Source organism: Oncorhynchus mykiss, chromosome 17 (genome assembly GCF_013265735.2).
Source record: "Oncorhynchus mykiss isolate Arlee chromosome 17, USDA_OmykA_1.1, whole genome shotgun sequence".
NCBI classification, from domain to species: domain Eukaryota; kingdom Metazoa; phylum Chordata; class Actinopteri; order Salmoniformes; family Salmonidae; genus Oncorhynchus; species Oncorhynchus mykiss.
Genome location: NC_048581.1, coordinates 44166065 through 44187703, shown reverse-complemented (window position 1 = coordinate 44187703; position 21639 = coordinate 44166065). Strand labels below are relative to the sequence as shown.

The window sequence follows — 21639 nt, the reverse complement described above, 5'->3', positions numbered from 1 at the left end:
TGCTTAAAATAAAGTGGTGAGCCAAACTGACCTAAGACAGGGACTTTTTACTAGGATTAAGTGTCAGGAATTGTGAAAAACTGAATTTAAATGTATTTGGCTAAGGTGTATGTACACTTCTGACTTCAACTGTATAATGTCAGAAGAGAAGCTGTATGTATCTAGTTATAGACAAGTTGACCTGAAAATAGCTGACCAAAGTGTTGGAAATTCTAAGCAGAAACATATCTAAATCAGGCAACAACAAAAAATTGTTCTGCCGTCTGACTGTATCCTACAGCGCATTGTCTCAGATTTCCCTTCACATATAAAGTGGTTGCGGATGGGTTATTAGCAATTGCAGGTGGGTGCAAGTGAACAAAAAGCTGATCCGCGCACCACTAGTTTGTTCCAGTGGGAGGAGCTATAGGAGGACTCGTAATGAATGGAAGGGAGTCAAACGTGGTTTCCATTTGCTTGATGTGTATGATATCGTTCCATTCCGGCCATTACACTGTTTCTCCCATCAGCCTCTGGTGTTTACAGTGACCTCTGCTGTCCAGGTGGGTTTGCGAGTTGAGTAGAACCACCCCCCCCTGCTTCAGCCTGGGTGTTTGTGTTACTGCCTCTACTAACGCAACCTGGTGTTATGTCGGTTGTCTTACCCCTCAGCATTCCACTCGTTCCTGTGAGATGGTCACATGTGCATGCCTCGCTAAGTGATATTCCACAGTGATTTCAATCCTCTCTCATCCCCGCTGGGGGGGACAAGGGAGTGGAGAGAGGGGGGGGGGGGGGGGGGGGGGGGGGGGGGGGGGGAGAGGTTAGTGGAAACAAAGGTGGTAGCATGTTGTATTAGAATATCCTGGGGCAGAATGCACTCCCACAGGAGCGAGGCATACCGCGAGTGGAGAGGAGCCGTCAAGTCGAGTAACTCATATCACTGAGCCTCTGTCTGCAGGAGAAGCTACAGGACCTGGGGCTAGTGTGTAGCCACTCTGATTCAGATCTGGGAAGAAAAAGAGAAAGAGGGGGAGAGAAAGGGAGCAGAGGAAAATGCTAGCCTAATTACGAGTGGAGCGGTCTTTAAAAAAAAATATCTATTTTTTTTTCTTCTCACAAACAGAAATATGATGTGAGCTGTGAGCACCAGCACTGTGGTCCATGAAAAATGAATTGTTAAAAGTACTAGTAGTGACGCTTAAGGGGAGAAACATGTCCACCTCTTTCTATTCCACAGAAAAGAAGCCGGCGCAATAACTTTTAATGTGCTGGGGGGAAAAAATTCTGCTTATGTCTTAAATGTCTCGCAATGAAAAGGAATCGTACCTTGAATATGTGAATATTTAATGTCAGGGATATTTTAAGAACCGTTTTCAGCATTTTTAGTTTCTGTTCACTTGTTCTGGAAAAAGGCTCATTCTTGGTTAAGGAGGAGGGAAGGAGAGATAATAACCTCAAAGTAGAGACGTCTATTAGAGGAGTGCAGAAATGAACTCCTTGTCCACAGTAGATTGAGTGTCTACCTTGAAAATGCTGATTCATAGCTTCAATCAATAGAAATGGTCCAAATTGAACCCTGAGGCCTTTTTATTTGCACATAGGAGACAACTGTGCTCGTCAGGTGGCGAAAGTAATGAGTCAGCATACAATATGGATAGAGCCTGAGGGCTGGTATTTAATATACAGTAGTAAGCTGATGACACTGCTCTACAAAGACACTCCGGAGGTCATTTTTAATGCAATATCCAGAATTTTGGTCACAAGTACGGTATCCGTATTAAGAAGTCATCAGCTTTGTCTGAGAACTGATGACTTCCCAATATGGATGCCGGACAGCACACCTCTAGGTTAATTTTCACTCTGGCTGCAGTAAAAAAAATCGAAATTATAATTTAGAGTCTACAGAGGTAACCTAGGCACTGGTTGGCTATGTTTCTGCGTTTTTATCAGATTCTGAACCTCTTTGCTATAATAATTTACAAAAACTATGTACATTTTCTTTGTTTATTTAGTGCTATAAATGCTAATGATGAGTAATTGGGTGTGGTAGACAATAGCAGTACCTATTGTTGTCATGACGATGCACAGGGATAACGCTACGTTCCTCCCCTCCAGCATCTCCACCTTGGCTCCACCCTCAGGATGGACGGAGTAAGACCAATCAGCTTCTCCCACTCAATCACAGGGGAATATGACCTTGTCAATCAACCAATGTGCATGTGACTTACCCTAGCATTCACATGGAACCTGTTTGTAGCTGTTTTGGATGTCTTGATGTGACTGCTTCTGTTTGTAATAAGTAGTACTGGTGATTTGTGCACTCCTTCCCTCAACCTCTCCTCATATTTCCTGTGCGTGATGCTCCCATATTAAAGGCATCAATTAGCTTGTCAAAAATAAGTCAGCAAAATAGACATCTAGATATCACTATGTTCATATTCTCTTCTTGATAGAGAAAGGTGATGCCATTTTTTTCATGACCACATCAGACATCTTGACATTGTTCTCTAGATATTTTCTCTAACCTGCTACAGACAAGTTGATACTTTTCTCAGTGAATCAGCATTTTTGATCATACAATAATTCATCAATATAGTTTTTCATAGAGCACAGGTCAGACACCAACTCAAAACAAAATGGCCGACATGTCCCAAACTATTGTAATTAATGAGCTCACAAAGCCTGTCTTTGGAAGGCACTTAGAGATCTCCCCATAAATTGGGGGGAAGAACTGATGCTCCGGGCAAGCAGACCAACCTATGTGTAGAGAGAGGGGCAGCTGGAGTTGGGGGTGAGGTGTAATGTAGTGTTCCAGGTGGAGCCTTAGCACTCCCTGGTATGTTTCCAAAGTGGGGGAGGAATGCGATGACTTAATTCAGTCTGCGCCGAGGCCGTCCTGGCCCCCAGCCAAATGTGACACCTGCTTGGGTGGCGGAGGTAGAGCTGGGCTCTTAAACAGATTAATAACACTGTAATCCCTTTTCTACTCCATCCACCTATTCATCCACAGCCCCCGCCCCTGATTGATTCATTTTTGGCGTAATCTGATTTTCATTAAATTGGCTTGCGTGGAGGATGAGTCATCCTGGCAAAGTGCTACAGCTATTATTATCCTCGCAAGGCACGCTGAGTCGCAAACAGGAAGTTAATGTAGTCTCAGGTCCAAGCGGACTAATGATGTGGGAATAGAGCAGGATGTGACACACTATGTGGTTTGACTCGTTACTTTGAAAGTCCTCGTTAGGCAACATAGCCGTTTTGTACGGAACGTTAATGGCCATTGTGCTTGAAAACGTCAGCTGGATTTCTGTGTATTTTGCAAAGCGTCAAGGACAAAACAAGTCAAGCACATGCACATTGTGTTTATGCAAACACTATTTTTAAAACCAGGCAAAAAGACAATGATAACATGTAAACAAGGAGAGCAGCTGTACGTTCTGAGGCACATCCAAGTTTTGTTATGTGCTGTAGCGCAGTTACTGTGGTTATCACTGTCGCAGCGCTGAGTCCCATTCAATATATATATCAAACATAATGAAAAGTTATATACAAGATGGTCCCATACAAAAACATAATGAAATGTTGTTTTTAGGGATTTGGTCTGAAATGTCAGAGAAAATGTCATCTGTGACCTTTAAACAGTACTGCGTTTGTATGCTTTTTTTGTTTTTTTCATATTCCACACCTCGGTTACTGACAGTGACTCGTGTTTCATGCCCCTTGTGTTGCTCCTTTCTCATCCACAATGACATACCATATCCGCTGGATAAAATGAAAATAATTTCACAGGATTATACAAAATTATGATAATAGCCACTAGAGGAATCAAGTAATTTGTTTTCTGTTAAAGCAAGAATCCGCTACTCGTGGCCACCGCCCTGCTTTGGTTGTGTGCTCGGTTATTTAGTGTTACTGTCCGCCCCAGCACCTTTTGTTATTGGTTGTTTCAGCATGGCGCTGGGATGGACAGTAATACTAATAACTGAGCACACAACACAAGCAGGGGGGTGGCCGGTGGGGCGGCAGTGGGTAGTGAATTCCTGACTCAAGAATAAAATCGGGCATGAATGATCCTGAACCCATTGTGTGAACCTTTGTGTCATTCCCCTTATTCCAGACCAGATCCGTCCATGCTACTTCCTTGTTATTCTCCCATTCTCTCTTTCCCCCCCATGTGTTGCCTTACCTTCTGGAGTCCTCTTACCTTTTTATATTTTCTTTTTTTTCACAGATTGAAATCCGGGAGACCAAGGATCCACGATACGGAGTCCAACGGTTCCACTGAGCACCCCCCCTCCCCCCAACAGTTTCAGACCCTCCTCTTCATCTCCTCTGCTCATTCGCCCCCAAAGACCATAGCTCTTCAGGTCTAACAACTGATCTCAGAGTGGAGCTGTCTGTAAAATAGAACTGAAATGGAAGATATTCAAAAAGAGAAACAATTTGAAATAGAAATGATAAAAAGGAATATGATCAGCTTTATACAACTCCGGGGAAAAAAATTGATATACAGTATTAATTAATTATCACATAATATTACTATAATAAAGGTAATGAAGTTAATGATGATGCTTGCAGCAGGCATATTCTATGAAAATCTACATATTTTTATTCAGAATGGAAAATGAGTCATTTCCAGCTTTAAAAATAACCTTTTAAGAAGTGCATTTGTACAAGTGGGTGCTACTTCTGAGATATCTAATAAAAGAAGACAAAAAAGGAAGAAAAAAACACAAACAAGAATTTTGTACAGCGACAGTAATTTTGAAGACCATCTTTTTTTCTGACAGATTTTCAACTTCCCCCTTTTTGTACATGAGGTCTGGTCCCAGGAAATACAAAAGAAAAAGACGTGTAAATAAGGTGTTTCTATGGAAACAGGGTAGAAATAGCATTTATTACCCCATAATTATCATCCCTTGAAACCCTTCGGAATAGCAACCCCTTTCTGATCATCGTCTTGGAAAAAGGAAGTGTGGATTATCTGCACCATTTCTTCTCTTCTCCCCGTGTAATTTGATCTACCAACATCCTTGAACCAGAAAAGCCAACAGGAGCAACGACAGTGGTAATGGACCGAATTAATTGACAGGCATTGTAAAGAAAAGACTTCACTGCTGTCAACTCTTTCAATCTACAGAATTTCAGTCACAGTCCTGCATCTAAACTCACACTCTTAGGAAAAAAAGGGTTCTGATAGAACCCTTTTTGGTTCTATCACTTGTTTCAAATATGGAACCCTTTTATAGGGTTCTTTGATCAGAACTCCAAGGGTTATTTTTCACTGAAACAAAATTGGTTCCATAATGGTGGTATGGTGCCATTTATGAATTATGGTTAATGCTAATAAATTGTCATATTTTTAGCTAACAATATAATTTAATAAACAATAAATGATGGAGAAAAGAATACCAGCATAGTTTTGAGATTTTACTGTCATTATATACAAACATAGTTTGGAAATATGCACTGGTGGCCAAGGAGGCATCTGTTTGAATGATGGGCCACGTCAATATTGGTACCAACTCTAGCTGACTTCTGTATGGAACAGTACAGTAAGGGTTGTTTTCTAGGCTGGTTCCTGAAAAAAAGGACCAAAAACCCGAGTTTAATCTTCAGAAATAAGCATGAGTTGATCTGCCAAAATGAAGACAAAATTGTAGAAGAACAACGTACATAGAGTTGTCAGCAGCAGCCGAAAGAGATCCTCTGATAGTTGGGTTACTGCCAGACTGAGTAAAACAGATAGTGTGTTAAAAGTCATGTAATGATTAACTATTAGGCGATTAGGCTATTGAATCACCAAGACTTATAAATAATGAGGAATAATTTAGATGCATACCTCCTCTGTCAGCCCACTGCCCATCACTTGCATTCTTTAGAGGTCAGCAACAGTCTTCTAATGGCTTCATGAAACATAGTCCCCTCATCTGACTACTGTGAAATACTGAAATAAAAGTAACAATTATCTAATAGCCAATGTCAGGCTGGGTCTGTAGCTCTATTTGTCATATTCAATAATAAAAAGTAATGTTTTTTTGTAAGAGTTACTAATAACTGAGCTAACTAGCTTGTAAAGTGTCTAATTAAACTAGGCTAATTTCTTGTCTAGCTAGCTAGATAACAAATGGTGCTCAAATTCTAATACAACTTTATCTATCTATCTAGAATAGCTAGTTTATCATATGACTGGTGTCATATTTGAATGAAATAATAAAGTTTACTTATTGGAAAATGGAAAAATAACATGCTTATTGGTAGGCTATTTGCAAGTTTAACCACCGTCATGCTGGAATGGCAGTTGGTTTTTGAATCAGAATGGCAGTTAACATTTGAATAGATCATAAGGTTCTACATAGAACCCCTTTTTTTTAATCTAAGAGTATATGTTTTGATTAAAACACATGATTTATTCTTGCTTTTAGCTAGCATTTAGTTTGCAACAGATTTGTATGAACCTTGCTGTTTGCCACTCCGACCTCGGCAACAATGTTACAAAACGCGAATTCGATCTCCCGCCTGCCATAGTGTTTAAAAATGTCAGACGTCAGCTAGCCATTTTTCTGACCAGGCGATGGATCTCCCCTAAAATGTGTTGGTGTTAAGTCCTTGGTCTTTTTATATTCCTGAATTATCATTCATACCTTCGATTGGGAAAATTGTAAACTTCACAGTCCCAAACCAAAGAATGAGGAAAACCCTAGTGAAAGTTAAACAAGGTTAAGACATGTCTAGCAGTGGTTGCATAACATTAGCTGAACATTTGTTGCTGTATGAAAGAAAAATGAGTCTATCGCAACCTAATGGTACAAGCAAAATAGCCTCTGTTTTTCATACGGTCATCTTAATATCATTGTGAAAGCAGGCCAGAGTACCATAAAACTTAAATGAAACCGTCTCAAATAGCCGCCTGTCCCTTTTAATAACTGGGCAGAGGCACACATTTCAGCGAATAAACACCTGTTTCAAATATACCCCGGGTCTAAATTAATTGTTTACAATGTTACCATGAATTGCTATGAATTGTTAACAAGGCTTAATGTTTGATTTATTACATTAAATAATTCTGTAATGACTCTAAAAAAGGATGGCAATCAGTTGTTACCGCCAGTAAGAGAAACTGCAAGCCTTTGGCTGCTAATAGCTGAGAACTGCTAGCTAACTGGCAAACAAAAGACCCCTAGAAATCAGCCAATCGCTATCTAGTTGCGAAAGTAAGAACTGCCGAAAATGCACACAGTCATTGTGAAGAATAATTATTCTGTCAAGGAATTGAAAAATAATCATTGTTCATGATTTAGATTTTTTTTTACATTAAATGCTGTAACAGCAGAGAATAAAACAATTAATACAAGTCCAATGACGGTAGTGGCTGCCCATTATTGTGTATCACTTATGAACCATAATTTATTCACATTACTTTAATAAAATATTTCAGTTGCTGTGTATATTAGTTGTTTTAGGCCTATTTGACGACTTTATTTAATTCCAAGTCATCTCATCTCTATAGAGCTGCTGCCTATGCTCTCTGACAAAATCACTATTTTGGTAGTTTCTTCCTCTCGATCAAACCACACAGACCAGATAAGTAGGCATACAATGGATTATGGTAATTGTAGTTCATTACCACGTTTTCTGCACTGTTGAATATTGGCCTGTTGGAAACTACATCTCCCTACTATACCACGCAGTTTGCGCTTGATCTGATTTATCTCTAGCAACTAAATAGAATTCTAATAATTGAACCGACGTTGGTCAATTAGATTTTAGTTAATCTTTCAACACTAGATGTTAGACCCTGACACCTTAGATGCCCAGAGATTTTCTCCTACACTTTTCACAGATCTTCTTACTGTAAGGCTTAGCTGCAGGTCAAATTACATACAGAGAATTGTAGGTCGTCCCTGCCCTCGAATCTTAAATCTGCACCAACATCGCACACGGTGGTTGATTTGATTCCATATCTAACCAATGTGAGCTCACCATTTTTGGATCACAGATCCCATTTTTGGATCTCAGATTAAATAAATACAGGACATCCCAGGGTTGTTCTCCAACGGTGAGTAGACTAAGTGTCCCGACATGTCTTGGGTCAATAGAACTGGTGTCATCTTGAGGTCAGTGAGGTTGACCTCTTGTGCTGCAACACCATCGTAATGTCTTGCCTGGCTAGACTAATGGGATGTTGGATGTGGAGCAAAGGTTATCAAAGCGGTCTCTTTAGGTGGTGGACAGACTCCTCTGTGGTGCTTTTCCAACCCAGCAATGTCCCTATACCTTAAATCCCCCATACTTGAACTTTGAACCTCCAATATAGATTAGGAAATGGAAGTGCGCCTCTTTTGAGATGTAGCAAATAACAAAGGAGAATGAGCTTACGAAGAACAACAAAGGGAGAGGAGGAGGAACCCAGCAAAATGGCAGCAAAGCCTGACAATCAAACACAGTCGACGTCCTACTGTAGACATCAAGCAGAGACAGGTACTCTTTCTTTGCCCCTCTCCTCTCCTTAACCCAACACCCCTTCCTCTGGCTCCCGTGGATCAGCCGTTCTAAAATGAGGACTTAAATGCAAAAATATGTTTCCTTGGTAGTATTTGAATGAATATCATCAGTGTTTTTTTTTTCTCCCGGGCCATTGCCAGACCGATCGTTTCCGTTTAGCGGGACTCTTTTGAACGAAAGTGTGTCGTCCTCAGGCCTTTTATCCACCTGAGGGACTTGGAGACTAAATACTGGTGTAACAACTGACCACAGAGGGATATGAATGGGGATATGAAAAGATAGAACAAAAATATATATCATTTGGTGTGCTTAGTATCACTTTCCTTTCACTTGTTTTCTAAATGTATGTTCTCTTTTCTGGTTATGTTTATAAACAATATGTTGGGGGGGTACCTCATGGTTGAATACTTGGACCCTTACAAATATTTGGAGAGTTTTATATTTTGCAGAGCGTCCAGTATTTTGTTCCCTCACTAGGCGCTTTTGTTTTGAACAGTGCCATGTGGCTCGTCTTTCATTAGGAGCTTCACTGGGCTAGTCTCTTGTAAACCACTCTTGCACCCCATTGGCCTGACAGCAGCAATGACAACATCCTGATGGTTTCCTCAGGACAGAGCTTCCAAAGGGTCACTTTAGTCCATATATTGCACTACTTCTGTCACCCTATTCCCTATGTAGTCCACTACTTTTAAACAGAATCCCTTCTTTTGACTAGGACTCTGGTCAAAATGAGTAGAGTACATAGGGAATAGGGTAACAAAAGTAGTGCAATACAGTATATAGGGAATAGGATGGCATTTCAGACGCACCCTTTGTATAGCCTTTTCAAAGCAGATTTCTACTCTCATCCCAGCCTCAAATGAAATGTGTATGTAACAGAGGAACTTCTGTCTTCTCCATCTTGCATACAGCCAAGTATATTGAAATTTATTGGGATGGTTCTAATGGGAGACTATTTCATTTTTGTATTATCCCTCTTGTTTTACTGTGACTTACATCAAATATCTCTGAACCTCTTTATTATGAATCTTTTTTTTTTAATTTTTTTTTTACAAATTTCTATTGGCTACAATGAAACCTGTCAGCAAACTGCCATATCAATTCTTTAACTTGACGATATGAGATCTGGTATGATAACTGACACAAACATGTACAGTGCATTTGGAAAGTATTCAGACCCCTTCACTTTCTCCACATTTTGTTACGTTACAGCCTTATTCTAAAATGGATTTTTTTTAAATTACAAATCCTCATCAAATCGACACACAATAACCCATAATGACAAAGCGAAAACAGGTTTTTCAAAAAGTTTGCAAATTTATTAAAATAAAAAAAACTGCTACATTATTTACATAAGTATTCAGACCCTTTGCTATGAGGCTTGAAATTGAGCTCAGGTGCATCCTGTTTCCATTGATCATCCTTGAGATTATTCTACAACTTGATTGAAGTCCATCTGTGGTAAATTCAACTGATTGGACATGATTTGGAAAAGCATACACCTGTCTATATAAGGTCCCACAGTTGACAGTGCATGTCAGAGTATAAACCAAGTCACGGGGTCGAAGGAATTGTCCGTAGAGCTCCGAGATAGGATTGTGTTGAGGCACAGATCTGGGGAAGAGTACCAAAATGTTTTTCTGCATCATTGAAGGTCCCCAAGAACAGAGTGGCCTCCATCATTCTTAAATGGAAGAAGTTTGGAACCACCAAGACTCTTCCTAGAGCTGGCTGCCCGGCCAAACTAAGCAATCGGGGGAGAAGGGCCTTGGTCAGGGAGGTGACCAAGAACCCGATGTTCAATGACAGAGCTCCAGAATTCCTCTGTGGAGATGGTTGTCCTACTGGAAAGTTCTCCCATCTCTGCAGCACTCCACCAATCAGGCCTTTATGGTAGAGTGGCCAGACAGAAGCAACTCCTCAGTAAAAGGCACATGACAGCTCGCATGGAGTTTGCCAAAAGGCACCTAAAGACTCCCAGACCATGAGAAACAAGATTCTGATGAAACCAAGATTGAACTCTGGCCTGAATGCCAAGTGTCACATCTGGAGGAAACATGGCACCATCCTTACGGGTGAAGCATGTTGGTGGCAGCAGCATGCTGTGGGGATGTTGTTCAGCGACAGGGACTGGGAGACTAGTCAGGATTGAGGGAAAGATGAAAGGAGCAAAGTATAGAGAACTCCTTGATGAAAACCTGGACCTCAGACTGGGGTGACGTTTCACATTCGAACAGGACAACAACCCTAAGCATACAGCCAAGACAATGCAGGAGAGGCTTCGGGACAAGTCTCCTTGAGTGGCCCAGCCAGAGCCCGGACTTGAATCCGATCTAACATCTCTGGAGAGACCTGATAATAGCTGTGCAGCGACGCTTCCCATTCAACCAGACATGGCTTGAAAGGATTTGAAGAGAAGAATGGGAGAAACTCCCCAAAGACAGGTGTGCCAAGCTTGTAGCGTCCATACCGAAGAAGACTCGAGGCTGTAATCGCTGCCAAAGGTGCTTCAAAAATGTACTGGGTAAAGTGTCTGAATACGTATGTAAACGTGGTATTTCCGTTTTGTATTTGTAAAAAATTGGCTAACTTTTCTAAAAACCTGTTTTTGCTGTGTGTGTGTGTGTGTAGAAAGATGAGGGGGGAAAAACTATTTAATTAAATTTTAGAATAAGGCTGTAACATAACAAATTGTGGAAAAAGTCAAGGGGTCTGAATACTTCTGAATGCACTGTATGTTAGTTATATGATCTGTTATTTGATTCACACTTTGACATGTTCTACTGAAATTTGCCAAAAATGACATTTTAAATTCTATAAATAGTCTTAGTGTCTAGCATCCCTACAGATGAGTCTTATGTCAAACCACACTCCCTGAGATGAGTTTGTGAATTCAATATACAAGATATGCTGTACCAATTATCAGGTTTCCATCCAACCTTTTCAGGTGAGTAAAGTACATGTCCAATAAAACATTTCATTACAGGCCTGATGGAAACGGAACATTTTTCAGTCAACTTTCCAAATGTTGACAAAACAAAATACGATAGACATCTTTTTGTGTAGGTCAAATTCATTATGCGAGAAATGGCGGTGGAAGCGCCATTATTCGCAAATATTGATATCATAACCATTGTATCGAAGTAAAGTCACACAATGATATGTTGTGTGGTCCTCCCTCTACAACTTGGGAAAGCATGCAGTTTATTAGGGTACAGATTAAATTAAATTTCACAGGGTGGCGAAAGTGCACGGTGTTGAGCTTGATGCTCCTTTCCAATAAATATTGAGGGTCTTATTTTGGTGAAATGATGATATTTATTTGACAAATACAAATAATTGAATCGTCTGGGTTTGAAATACAAGACTGCTACAACCTAATTGGCTGAACGCGGAGCGCAACATCAGGAAGTAGCATTCCTAGGTATTAACGACTAGCATGGTGGAGGAAAATTGTTTCATAAAGAAAGTATGCATATTTTCCCCGCCTTCTCGCCATTAAATTAAGTTGAAGCCTTTGTAGCCTGAATGGCGAATGCTTTATGTCGGAACCGGTCGCAGGGGGACGTGAGTGTATTACCGGCTGTGCATATCAAGCCAGACGATAGAAGAGATCCATAAGGCCCACTAGTGGCTGCCAAGGGTAGGTAGTCACATGCACTGTCACTTTTACTTAAGAATCTGTTTTTCTTTTTCTTCTTTCTCTGATCAAAATGTGCCAAAACAAAACTGAAATTGTGGAATACTTTGTATGTGCATTACCTGTTGAATGCTTTTCCTTTAAATATTTTTTTGTTGCTTTGCTATAGTCGTAATGTTATTTTCTATCGTAATGAGATGAAGTGATGTCTCTTGATGTTATGAAAATGGAATGTTTATGCAAGATTGTGCAGCAGGAGAGTCCACCGTGACAGATATTGTCACACACCACTTTAACATTGTTAGTGTTGTTGTTTTAAAGAAAAAAATGAAATAAATCAATTGAATATTATGCTTTCCATTATTTAATATTATGGTTGAGACACTGAAACTCTCTGGAAAAACTAATAATGCATTCAGCCAAAGCAAACTACAACACCATCTAGTAGCATTTAAATAATGATGTATCCGACGGCTACTGTAACTTCATTTGTATTTATTCCTGAGGGCCTCTGCTATGACATTTAAGTACTTTGAGATTTGTTTGGGATACCTACTATAGTTGTTACTGCCAGACCCTGACACACATGGTTTTTACTTAGTTTTCAAGCTAAAATGATGTTACTGTATTTATTTGGGGATGAATCTATGAATAATCTATGAAGACAAGCTGGCTCAGCCTGGCTGACAACTCTACTACACCGTCCTAAACGGCCTTTCCGCGTAGTCAACCTGGAACAACATTTATATCCTATGAATTATTCACCACTTACAACAGCTACCACTGCTTAAAACGGTCGGATGTCTCTCTCCATCTCTCCACTACACCACGTGTGGTAAATTAAGTGTGTTACTCTGTACAATGCACACCTACAGTTAAGACATCCGATGATTGGTTAACCACATCAACCATTCTTACTATAGTCTATTTTTAAAGTTTTTTTAAATAATAATAATAATTTAAATAAAGTGTAGGCTAATTATTAATAATTTAATGGATTCATATAGAGAGGAATGAGATGGGGAAACAGATTAGGAAAGTCACAGGGTGGGTTGCTCCATAGGGCAATGTTTAGTCTAGAGTCCGCACTACCACCGGACCAACTCTGGCACCACCTAAGTAAATATAGTCTAATCAATTATTTCAAGCCAATCTTTTACAGGGGTCATTGGTACTGGAAGGGGGGTGGGGGGGGGCAGAGTGGGTGATGGAAGGACTATGCTGATGATCTTCTGATCTCATCTGTTTGAGAAGCGGCAGGGTGTGACAGAGTACTACATGACCAAGCTTCCTCCCCAGGGCTGCGCTATGTACACTTGGGGGATCGGGGATCATAGACATGACCCTTTCCAATATGTTAACCCTTGTTGTGGGGAGGTTTGGCTATGGCAATGGTTTTTTGGGGGACTTCCCACCACAATTTCTGGGGACCCCAATAATTTCTCGTGACCGCACCACAAATATAATGACACAACCTTAAAAAACAGTAGATTTCGATTTTTACATTCACAAATAACCTTACATTCATTGTATTTTCATTTTCTCAAGAGCTGCTGAAATAAATACATAAATTCTCCACTCCTGTTCCAGAGACAAAATTTTAAAAAATTGAATAATTTTACTGCAAGTGGGAGAACTTGAACAATTGGTGGCTGACTAATTACTTTTTTGCCCCATTGTATATAGCGTCACGTTCATTTTGTTTAGTTTAAGTGTTCTTCGTTACAATGAACGTGACATTAACCCACCAAGCAAGGGGTTTTTGTTTGGAGGTCAATGACCACGTTTACATGCAGAATACGGTTAGTAGTTCATATCCCGCTTAAGGTCTTATTCGGGACAAGCGGTTTACATGCACCTTTGATATCCCGCTCATGAGTATCCCTGTAGCCATGAATAAACAGAATATTCCTCATTTAAGTTCATATTGGTTAAATGTAATAGTAACTGAAAAATGGACACTGACTGTAGGCCTATAACCTCTCAGCTTAATATACAGTACCAGACAGCTTTGCACATTCTCTCAACCAGCTTCATAAGGTAATCACCTGGAATGCATTTAAATTAACAGGTGTGCCTTGTTAAAAGTTAATTTGTGGAACTTCATTCCTTCCTAATGCGTTTGAGCCAATCAGTTGTGTTGTGACAAGGTAGGGGTGGTATACAGAAGATAGCACTATTTGGTAAAAGACCAAGTCCATATTATGGCAAGAACAGCTCAAATAAGCAAAGAGAAACAACGATCTATGATTACTTTAAGACGTGAAGGTCAGTCAATCCGGAAAATTTAAAGAACTTTGAACATTTCTTCAAGTGCAGTCGCAAAAACCATCAAACGCTATGATGAAACTGGCTCTCATCAGTACCGCCACAGGAAAGGATGACCCAGAGTTACCTCTGCTGCAGAGGATATGCAGAGTTGGTGAACGGATGATCTCTGCATGTGTGGTTCCCACCGTGAGACATGGAGGAGGCGTGATGGTGTGGGTGTGCTTTGCTGGTGACCATGTCGGTGACACAGCAATCTGCAGTGATACGCCATCCCATCTGGTTTGCACTTAGTGGGACTATCATTTGTTTTTCAACAGGCGAATGATGATTACTTTAATTTTGTTTCTGGTGTCCTTTGACAGCTCTTTGGTCTTGGCCATAGTGGAGTTTGGAGTGTGACTGTTTGAGGTTGTGGACAGGTGTCTTTTATACTGATAACAAGTTCGAACAGGTGCCATTAATACAGGTAACAAGTGGAGGACAGAGGAGCCTCTTAAAGAAGAAGTTACAGGTCTGTGAGAGCCAGAAATCTTGCTTCTTTGTAGGTGACCAAATACTTATTTTCCACCATAATTTGCAAATAAATTCATTAAAAATCCTACAATGTGATTTTCTGGATTTTTTTCTCAGTCATAGTTGAAGTGTACCTATGATGAAAATGACAGGCTTTTTAAGTTAGGGAACTTGCACAATTGGTGGCTGACAATACTTTTTTGCCCCACTGTAACACGAGTGCTGAAACAGGCAACTACACATAGACAATAACCCACAAAACCAACATGGAAAATGGCAACCTAAATAGGATCCCCAATCAGAGACAACGATAAACAGCTGTCTCTGATTGGGAACCAATTCAGGCCACCATAGACCTACATTTACCTAGACATACCAAAACCCCATAGAATATACAAAAAACCCTAGACGGGGCAAAAACACACATACCACCCTCGTCCTAACCAAAATAATAAAGAAAACAAAGATAACTACGGTCAGGGCGTGACAGTACCCCCCCCCCAAGGTGCGGACTCCCGGCCACAAACCTAAACCTATATGGGAGGGTCTGGGTGGGCATCTAACCTTGGTGGCGACTTAGGTTCTGGACGCCGCCCCCCTTCTTTACACTGAGGGCTGGGGACCCTCGATGGGGACCCCGGGCTGGGGACCGTCGCTGGAGACCCCGGGCTGGGGACCGTCGCTGGAGACCCCGGGCTGGGGACCGTCATGGGAGGTTCCGGTCTGTGGCCCGTCGCCGGAGGTTCCGGTCTGTGAACTGTCGCCGGAGGTTCCGGTCTGTGAACTGTCGCCAGACGCTCTGGACTGGGTACTGTCGCCGGACGCTCTGGACTGGCGAGGCGCACTGTAGGCCTGGTGCGTGGTGCCGGCACTGGTGGTACCGGGCTGGGTACACGCACCTCATGGCGAGTGTGGGGAGCAGGAACAGGGAGTACTGGACCCTGGAGGCGCACTATAGGCCTGGTGAGTGGTGCCGGCACTGGTAGTACTGGGCTGGGTACACGCACCTCAGGGCGAGTGCGAGGAGCAGGAACAGGGAGTACTGGACCCTGGAGGCGCACTGGAGGCCTGGTGCGTGGTGTTGGCACTAGTGGTACTGGGCTGGTGACATGCACCTCAGGGCGAGTGCGGGGAAGAGAAACAGGATACACTGGATCGTGGAGACGCATTGGAGATCCAGAACATAGAGCTGGCTCAATACGTCCTGGCTGGATGACCATTCTAGCCTGGCAAATGCGAGGAGCTGGAATAGAGCGTACCGGGCACGGTGGAGACACCGTGCGCATCTCTGCATAACTGACCAGTTACATGCTCCCCACGGTAAGCACGAGGAGTTGGCTCAGGTCTCCTACCTGACTCAGCCAATCCCCCCCCCAAAAAAAATAATCTTGGGGCTGCCTCTCGGGCTTCCGTGCTAGCCGTGTACCCTCATATCGTCGCCGTTCCTCCTGTGCTTTCTCCACCTGCTTCCATGGCATGGTCTTGTCCCCTGCCATTACCTCCTCCCAGGTCCAGGATGTCCTCCACTCCTCTTTCTCCCGGGTTCACGATGTCCACTCCTCTTTGGCACGCTGCCTGGTCCTTTTTTGGTGGGTTATTCTGTCACATTCGTTGTAACGAGGAGACCAAGGCGCAGCGTGATTTGAATACCTTCTTCTTATAATAACGAAGAACACTTAAACAAACTAACCAAAACAACAAAACGAACGTGACGCTATATAACACGAGTGCTGAAATAGGCAACTACACATAGACAATAACCCACAAAACCAACATGGAAAATTGCAACCTAAATATGATCCCCAATCAGAGACAACGATAAACAGCTGTCTCTGATTGGGAACCAATTCAGGCCACCATAGACCTACATTTACCTAGACATACCAAAACCCCATAGAATATACAAAAAACCCTAGACAGGACAAAAACACACATACCACCCTCGCCACACCCTGATCTAACCAAAATAATAAAGAAAACAAAGATAACTAAGGTCAGGGCGTGACAGTTAAACAATTAAAAATCTCCACCTGCTGGAGGGAGAATGATTTTCCGGCTAGTTGGGCCGCTCTCTTCCTCTCTGGTTATAACAGGGGTTGGAGCAAAAACCTCCAAGAGGGTAGCTCTCCAGGAACAGGGTTGGAGAGCCACGTTCTAGTGGTTGAAGTATTATATAGCAAGTAGGCCTAAGTATTTTGTGCAAATGGGGATATGATGACATGCTTAGTCATAAAAACAGTAACAAGATGCAGCCACTTGCCATTAGTGGGAAAAACAAAAACAGAGTGTGTTTTATTTTTGGAATCTAAAATAATTAGACATATTAATCTATTTTATATTTATTTTATTTTCATAACCATTGCAGAATAAATTATTTACTTTTCTGGCCTTGATGGGTTCATATTACTTAATTAAGTAGCCATAGGCCTAAAATAAATTACCATGCACATCTCTCATGTAATATGTAAATAGATATGTAGGCCTAAATAGATCGGCTATTTCAAGTTTTGCTGTTTGTGAACCCATCGGCAGCACGGTGTATAGCCAACATACACATTTAACATTACAGAGGTGAACATCAAGACAGTTGATATTTTACATTGAAGTATGTATGCTACTATTGTATGTAGCCTACTGTGATTTAAACATTTTTGAGGGCTAGACAATGTTTCAGAATTTGCGGGCTATATTTAGGTTGAGGAAAAGTCGATGCAAAACATTGTTCAATTCAACCGTTCTGCTGACAGGTCCAAAAAATGTGCCATTGTTTTATTTTTCAGAAACTGTCACAGTCCTTTGCCAAATAAAGCATATATTGCTCCAACACAGTAAATTGACTGGTAGCTTCATATAAATGTAGCCTATTTGATAGTATGGGTAGGCTATAGTATTGCTCTGCGATAGGAGCATGACATCATAGGCCTAAACCTATTTAATCTCAGAGCCTAGACCAAGGCAGGAGGACATAACACAAAATATTGGCATAGAAGTTTGGGCTCCTACCACATGAGGTTGGTGGCACCTTAATTGGGAAGGACGGGCTTGTGGTAATGTCTGGAGCGGAATCAGAGGAATGGTTTCTACCATTCCATTTGCTCCGTTCCAGGCATTACTATGAGCCGTCCTCCCCTCAGCAGCCTCCACTGGCCCCTACTTTTAAATTGTTTCCAATATATACAGTGCATTCGGAAAGTATTCAGACCCCTTGAACTTACAGCCTTATTCTAAAATTGATCAAATATTTTTTTCCCTTATCAATCTACACACAATACCCCATCATGATAAAGTGAAAAGAGGTTTGTAAATGTATTAAAAATATAAAAAACTTAAATGCCTTATTTAAATAAGCATTCAGACATTTTGCTATGAGACTTGACATTTCTATAAGTCTTAAAAATTATGCTGATTCATGATTTTGACTGGCTGAGAAATGCTGCCTGCCTCATCCCAACTCCCGACCCCTACATGGTCATTACTATGGGACAGCTGGAGATCGAATTTCAATATTGAAACAATGTTGCAAATGTCAGAGAAACAAGTTTTATACAAATCTCTGCTATTGAAAACCAAATAATTGCTAGATATAATGAAATGGGAGATAATGTCTACATGCTTTTTACAGTGGAGATCAAGTTTATAAATTGTCTGTCTGGGCGGATGAGACAGTGGATTGGGCAGTGAGATGGAACAGAGTAAATAGGAATTTCAACGTCATAGCATTATCCAGTGGTAACTTGTGGAAGAGACACCAGCTGCGCTTTTAACCAATCAACATCCAGGATTAGACCCACCTATTTATGTATAACAAAAAATTGATGATGAAGTTGGCTCTTTTACAATGGGGTGAATGGGAAAGAATGTTTGTTTTCCACAATTTGTGGGCGTGGTCGATAATAATTCCTTATTATTACGTGAATATCAATGACCCATGTTAAATTTGAAAGAATCACTGCAAAATATCCCAACATTCTGCCCACACCACTACAGAAATGCAATCAAATATGCCATTGCTCTATATTTTACAGACTGCAGTGGCCTAATTCTATTAGTGCCAAATTATTCAGCAAATAAAGGGCGGTTGTCACCATAAAAGGTGAATGGATTTTTAATCGTTTTACGACAGGTCTGATTTATAATGGGTAACATGCACATGTATGGCTTGCGCCAAGTTTATAAATATATTTATGTGCAAGTGCAGTCTTTTCAGAAATTGCACATGCAGATACATTATTTAGTGTGAAATTGCAACAGTTCTAAATGAGGCTGCATGTGCCATTTTTGATAAGAATATCTAAATAAAAAAATATTGAGATTTATAAACTCAGCGCATGCCATACATAGGCCTACGCATGTTTCCCATTATAATTCAGACCTGTTGTAAAACGGTGCGGGTGTGAATGAGCATTAAAACTCCATTCACCTTTAATGGTGACAATCACCCTTTATTTGCTGAATAATTTGGCACTTTTGGAATTAGGCCACTGCAGTTTGAGCTTTTATGGTGACAATAACACCCTTATTGTCACGCCCCGGCCTTAGTTATCTTTGTTTTCTTTATTATTTTGGTTAGGCCAGGGTGTGACATGGGTGATTTATGTGTTTTGTCTTGTTTTGGGTTTTTGTAGATTTATGGGGTTGTGTTCTTTTAGGTGTCTAGGTAAGTCTATGGTTGCCTGGATTGGTCCTCAATCAGAGGCAGGTGTTTATCGTTGTCTCTGATTGGGAGCCATATTTAGGCAGCCATATTCTTTGGGTATTTTGTGGGTGATTGTTTCCTGTGTCAGTGCCACACGGGACTGTTTCATGTTTTCACGGTCCTTCTTTTGTAGTTGTATTCATGTTTGAGTTTTCCTATTAAAACCATGGACACTTACCACGCTGCGCTTTGGTCCTCTCCTTCCCAGGAAGAAAGCTGTGACACTTATTTGCTGTATACTTTGGAAGTATTGTAATCGGCATATACTGTATTTCCCTTTATTAATTTAATTTACATTATCATTGCAGAATAAATTCCTGCGATGGTTTCATACTCACACTGGTTTCATACTCATGTCACGAAATAGCCTATATGCCTACAAGTTAGTATCATGAAATAGCCTACATGCCTACAACAACTTAGTATAGGATTGGTGGTTCCAGTTTAGATGCTTAAGGTAGTCTCATATCTGAATGCAGGTTGCGGGTGAATAAACATTGCAAATGTTGGATATCCCCACTCTGTCTGGATTCCAATAGGAATTACACATCGACTTGCAGGCCTAATTTGCCTGTAAACCATGTGTTTTTTTTTTAGGCCACAGTATTAGGGTAATTAGGGTTATGAATTATGTATTGTGTTAAGGAATTGCATTTTAATGATAACATATTAGCTTAGGATCTCACTTGGTGAAGGCCACATGACTGAAAATGGATGAATGCAACAACCATGTCTCTGTCACTAACAAATATTCTACAATTCACTCAAAAGGCACTCTGGGAAATATTCAAATAAGGCTTTACACTAAGCAGTGTGTTAATTGAAGACTGAAAAGTGTGGACCCATATGGACACTGGACCCGTGTTCAAGTTAACACTCTCAGTGTTGATTTAACACTGGAGAATTTGCTGTGAAGGTATCAGTGAACAATCAGTGAACCATAACAGTACATTTAACACTGACCTGTAGGGTAAAAATCTAATTTTAAGGTGTTAAATACAAGGTATCAGTTAACAACACCATAACAGTGTAACTAACACAGAGTTAGTGTAACGCTGTAATGCCACTGGTGTTGGAAAGTATTGGTGTTAAGGGGCTTCGGCGGGTGGAGTAGTGGAGAACAATTGGAGGGATACTTAGTAGCAATGCAAATATCATGGTACAGCTATATGGACACTCAATCACTATGGTACTTTTTAATGGTAAATTTACAAACATATATTGTGATAAATAGATTTGAAACTTCTATCACATTATGGTAAATGGTGAAATAAATATAGCCAGTTAGAATTGTAATGGCTTAGCAGATAATAAGAAAAGAATAACGATATTTACCTGGCTCGAAGAGAATACATATAATATTGTTTTCAAGAAACTCATTCAATAATTTTTATTATTTATATATTTTTATATATTTATATATAATTATAACATAATTATATATTTTAAAGAAATATACTTCTCCCATGGGCAAAGAAACTCAAAAAGGGTTAATAATAATTAATATTAATTAACAGTCATTTTGATCTGAATATGCAAATTGTCCAAACAGATCCACAAGGTAGATTGAGGATTTTAAATATGTTATTGGACTATAAACAGATATGGCTCATTAACCTTTACGGAAACAAATAGTGATGACCCACGCTTCTTTGAAAATATATATCATACATTGGCAACCCTCCAAGCAATACAAGACTCTATTATTATGGCGGGAGATTATAATACTGTTTTAAATACCTCTATGGACCATAAAGGAAATCACACTACAAACCATCACCCTCATGCTCTTAAGGAAATCATGAATGTCATGGATATATTGGGACTAGTGGATATATGGAGGTTGAAATATCCTGACCTAGTGAGATATACATGGCGGAGGAACGTATTCAACAAAGATCAAGTGTAATATATTATAATAATAAAGCAAACTGGATGGAATATGGGAAAAATGCACCAAATAATTTTTTATCTTCAACATAGGAATGCTGCCAAAAATAATTTACTGAAACTTGAAGTATAAAGATCCAGT

The 21639-nt window shown here is 40.4% G+C and overlaps 1 protein-coding gene across 3 annotated transcripts in view; it reads left to right on the top strand.

Moving 5' to 3' along the window:
- Positions 1 to 9719, top strand: part of lhfpl4a (LHFPL tetraspan subfamily member 4a) — a 74259-nt gene extending 64540 nt beyond the window's left edge. Inside the window, exons 4-5 of one of the 3 annotated variants that reach the window (XM_021568540.2) lie at positions 2098 to 2133; positions 4214 to 9719. In XM_021568540.2, the coding sequence (XP_021424215.1) occupies positions 2098 to 2133; positions 4214 to 4267 (90 nt within the window). In that variant the 3' untranslated portion in view covers positions 4268 to 9719. The remainder of the gene's footprint in view (positions 1 to 2097; positions 2134 to 4213) is intronic. The other 2 variants (XM_021568541.2, XM_021568543.2) reach the window with 2 other exon arrangements.
- The last annotated feature ends 11920 nt before the right edge of the window (positions 9720 to 21639 follow it).